Genomic DNA, 3,804 nt, shown 5'->3' with positions numbered 1-3,804 from the left:
GTCCTTTGGGTCTATGCCTAGGATGATGTTAGTGGGTCTTGAGGTAAATTGATTCCCAACTTTCTGAGGACCCGCCATATTGATTCACAGTGACTGTACAGGCTTGCCTTCTCACCAGCGGTGGAAGAGTGCTCCCCTTATTCCCTTATTCCACAGCCTCCCCAGCATGAGCTGTCACTTGTGTTTTTGATCTTAGAGGTGTAAGATGGAATCTCAGAGTCGTTTTGATTAGTATTTTTCCCTGATAGCTAAGATGATAAACAGTTGTTAAGTGTTTCTCCACCATTGGAGATTCCTCTATTGAGAATTCTCTGTTTAGATCTGTACCACTATTTTTTTTCATTATATTCTTTTTTTTTTTAAATATCTAGTTTCTTGAGTTCTTTATATATTTTGGATATTAGACCTCTATCAGATGTGGAGTTGGTAAAAATCTTTTCCTATTCTGTAGGCTGTCTCTTTGTCCATATTCAAAGTGTCCTTTGCCTTACAGATGCTTTTCAGTTTCATGAGTTCCTATTGTATTGTCAGCCTTAGTGCTTGTGCTATTGATGTTCTGTTAAAGAAGTTGTCTTTTGTGCCGATGTGTGCAAGGCTATCCTCTACTTTCTCTTCTCTCAGGTTCAGTATGTCTGGCTTTATGTTGAGGTCTTTGATCCATTTGGACTTAAGCTTTGTGCAGGGTGACAAATATGGATCAATTTGCATTCTTCTACATGCAGACATACAGTTTGACCAGTATCATTTGCTGAAGATGATTTCTATTTTTTCAGTATGTATTTCTAGCTTCTTTATAAAAAAAATTAGGTATCCATAGGTGTGTGGACTTATGACTGGATCTTCAGTTTGATTCCATTGATCACTGTGTTTTTTATGCCAATACCATATAGTTTTTATTACTACAGCTCTGTAGTACAATGTGAAGTCAGGGATAGTGATACTTACAGCAGTTTTTTTATTTTTCAGGATTATTTTTGCTATCCTGGATCTTTTGTTTTTTTCATATGATGTTAAAAATTGTCCTTTCAAGGTCTGTAAAGAATTGTGTTGGAATTCTGATGAGGATTGCATTGAATCTGCAGATTGCTTTTGGTAGAAGGGCCATTGTTACTATGTTAATCCTGCTGACCCATGATCATGGGAGATCTCTCCATTTTCTGATTTCTTTCTTTCTTTCTTTCTTTCTTTCTTTCTTTCTTTCTTTCTTTCTTTCTCTCTCTCTCTCTCTCTCTCTCTCTCTCTCTCTCTCTCTCTNTCTTTCTTTCTTTCTTTCTTTCTTTCTTTCTTTCTTTCTCTCTCTCTCTCTCTCTCTCTCTCTCTCTCTCTCTCTCTCTCTCTCTTTCTTTCTTTTTTGAGGCAGGGTTTCTCTGTATAGCCCTGGCTGACCTGGAACTCACTCTAGACCAGGCTGGCCTTGAACTCAGAAATCCGCCTGCCTCTGCCTCCCAAGTGCCGGGATTAAAGGCGTGTGCCAGCAAACCCAGCTCCCTTGTGGATTTTTAAAGGTCACTTTTGTATACTATTATATAATCTACAAACATCAATACTTTGGATTTTTTTTTAAAAATAATTTGTATCGCCTTGATTTCCTTCAGTTGTCTTATTGCTCTAGCTAAAACTTCAAGTATAATATTGAATGGATGTGTAAAGAGTGGACAGCTTGTCTTCCTCCTTACTTTAGTAGGACTGCTTTGAATTTATCTCCCTTTAATTTGATGTTTGCTATCAGATTGCTTTTTTTGTTTTTTGTTTTGGTTTTTTGAGACAGGGTTTCTCTGTATAGCCCTGGCTGTCCTGGAACTCACTTTTGTAGACCAGGTGGGCCTTGAAATTTGCTGGGGGCTGGCGAGATGGCTCAGTGGTTAAGAGCATGACTGCTCTTCCAAAGGTCCCGAGTTCAAATCCCAGCAACTACAAGGTGGCTCACAACCATCTGTAACGAAATCTGATGCCCTCTTCTGGAGTATCTGAGGACAGCTACAGTGTACTTACATATAATAAATAAATCTTAAAAAAAAAAAAGAAATTTGCCTGCCTCTGCCTCCCAAATGTTGGGATTAAAGGCATTTAATTAAAGGCACCACCACGCCCGGTTTATCAGATTGCTTTATATTGCCTTTGTTATGTTTGGTATGTCTTTTGTATCCCTAGGCTCTCAAGGACTTTTATGATAAAGAGGTGCTGGATTTTGTCAAAGGTCCTTTGTGCATCTAAAGAGATGATCATGTTTTTTTTCCCCCTTTTAGTTTGTTTATGTGATAGATTACATTTGCTGATTTTATTTTTCTTTCTTTTTTAGAAGATATCTAGAAGATATTTCAAATATGAAATACAACTTTATTCTGATTCTAAATGAAAAAGAATGGGAATGACAGTTACACACAAGATTTCACCACTGGATATTGTGATGCTGCTGCAGCAGTCTTATCTTTGAAATCCAGAACAACTCTGTCCCAGGGGCTAAATATGCAAGTCCAAAAAATGAAGGTGTGTTTAACTGCCACATTCACTCGAAGCCCATCCATCTCCTTCAGCATCCCAATGAATTACACGATCTCCTTTAGCTAAATAAGGGGGCACACACACTGCACCGCTGGCTGGCATCACAGGACAGTTGTCTAAAATAGACTTCTGATGCAGGGCTCCAGCTTCACTTTCTCACAGGTCATCATCCTCGTCTGGGAGAGCAGTCGTCTGAGCAACCTCTAAATCATGCTCGTACTGTGCTGCCAAAGCTGGGTCCATGACCACCTCAGGTGGGGCAAGCGCAGGCATGGCAACGAACTCCAAGTTAGGATCTCCAATGAGCTTTCTGGCAAGCCAGAAGAAAGGCTTTTCAAAGTTGTAGTTACTTTTGGCAGAAATGTCATAGTACTGAAGATTCTTCTTCCGGTGGAAGACAATAGATTTTGCCTTCACTTTCCTGTCTTTAATATCCACTTTGTTGCCACACAATACAATGGGGATGTTTTCACACACGCGCACTAGATCTTTATGCCAGCTAGGCACATTCTTGTAAGTAACTCTTGAGGTTACATCAAACATTATAATGGCACACTGGGCTTGGATGTAGTAGCCATCGCGCAGCCCCCCGAACTTCTCCTGACCGGCTGTGTCCCACACATTGAACTTGATAGGTCCTCTGTTGGTATGGAAGACGAGCGGGTGCACCTCCACGCCCAGGGTGGCTACATACTCCTTCTCAAACTCTCCGGTCAAGTGGCGCTTCATGAATGTCGTCTTTCCAGTGCCGCCGTCGCCCACCAGGACGACCTTGAACTGGACCTGCGGCTCTCCCTGGGCGGCCATCGCGGCCATCCTGCGGGAGAGAGCGGCTGCTGCACGTGCGCCCTCTAAAGGCAGCGGCCGGGAAGAGCGCGCGGGAAGGCAGACTGCACCAGACTGTTGGGGAAGGGAAGCTGGTCACCGCCCGCCGCTGTGGCGGTGACCAGCAACCTTCGTGTTGCGCTCTGCCGGGTTCTTCCAGCTACCTTCCAGGACTGGTTTTTACTTACTGAACCATCTCTGCATTTCTTGGATGGAGCCTACTGAATTGTACCGAATCAAGGATTCATGACAGGGACACAGAGGAAGGCAGCTTGGCTCAGTGAACTGCCGGCCATCCTGAACAGATCTGTTAGATCTGAACTTTTCTGACAAAACTCCCTTTGCCTAAGCAAGGGGCTGCACAATTTATTTTTAGAGACAAAGGAAAAAAGAAAGGCGATCTTATGTCAAATATAAAAGAAATATAGAGCTTGGTGTGGTGGCGCAAGCCTTTATTTTTTTTTTTTATTTTTTTTT

At 42.1% G+C, this 3,804-nt stretch overlaps 1 protein-coding gene across 1 annotated transcript; it reads right to left on the bottom strand.

The window, feature by feature from the left end:
* Window positions 1–2,319: 2,319 nt before the first annotated feature.
* Window positions 2,320–3,336, bottom strand: LOC110288573 (GTP-binding nuclear protein Ran-like). The gene has a single exon (XM_021154887.1). The coding sequence runs from the start codon at window positions 3,316–3,318 to the stop codon at window positions 2,659–2,661; it is 660 nt and encodes a 219-aa protein (XP_021010546.1). The 5' UTR covers window positions 3,319–3,336; the 3' UTR covers window positions 2,320–2,658.
* Window positions 3,337–3,804: the final 468 nt, after the last annotated feature.

The sequence above is a fragment of the Mus caroli genome, unplaced genomic scaffold (genome assembly GCF_900094665.2).
Source record: "Mus caroli unplaced genomic scaffold, CAROLI_EIJ_v1.1 scaffold_24504_1, whole genome shotgun sequence".
In the NCBI taxonomy this organism is placed as follows: domain Eukaryota; kingdom Metazoa; phylum Chordata; class Mammalia; order Rodentia; family Muridae; genus Mus; species Mus caroli.
Note: the sequence above shows the minus strand (reverse complement) of the source record. Positions and strands in the feature narration are given on the sequence as shown.

What these genes read in the sequence shown, in the direction of transcription:
- LOC110288573 (XM_021154887.1), bottom strand. Translation starts at nt 3,318, where the DNA reads ATGGCCGCGATGGCCGCCCAGGGAGAGCCGCAGGTCCAGTTCAAGGTC.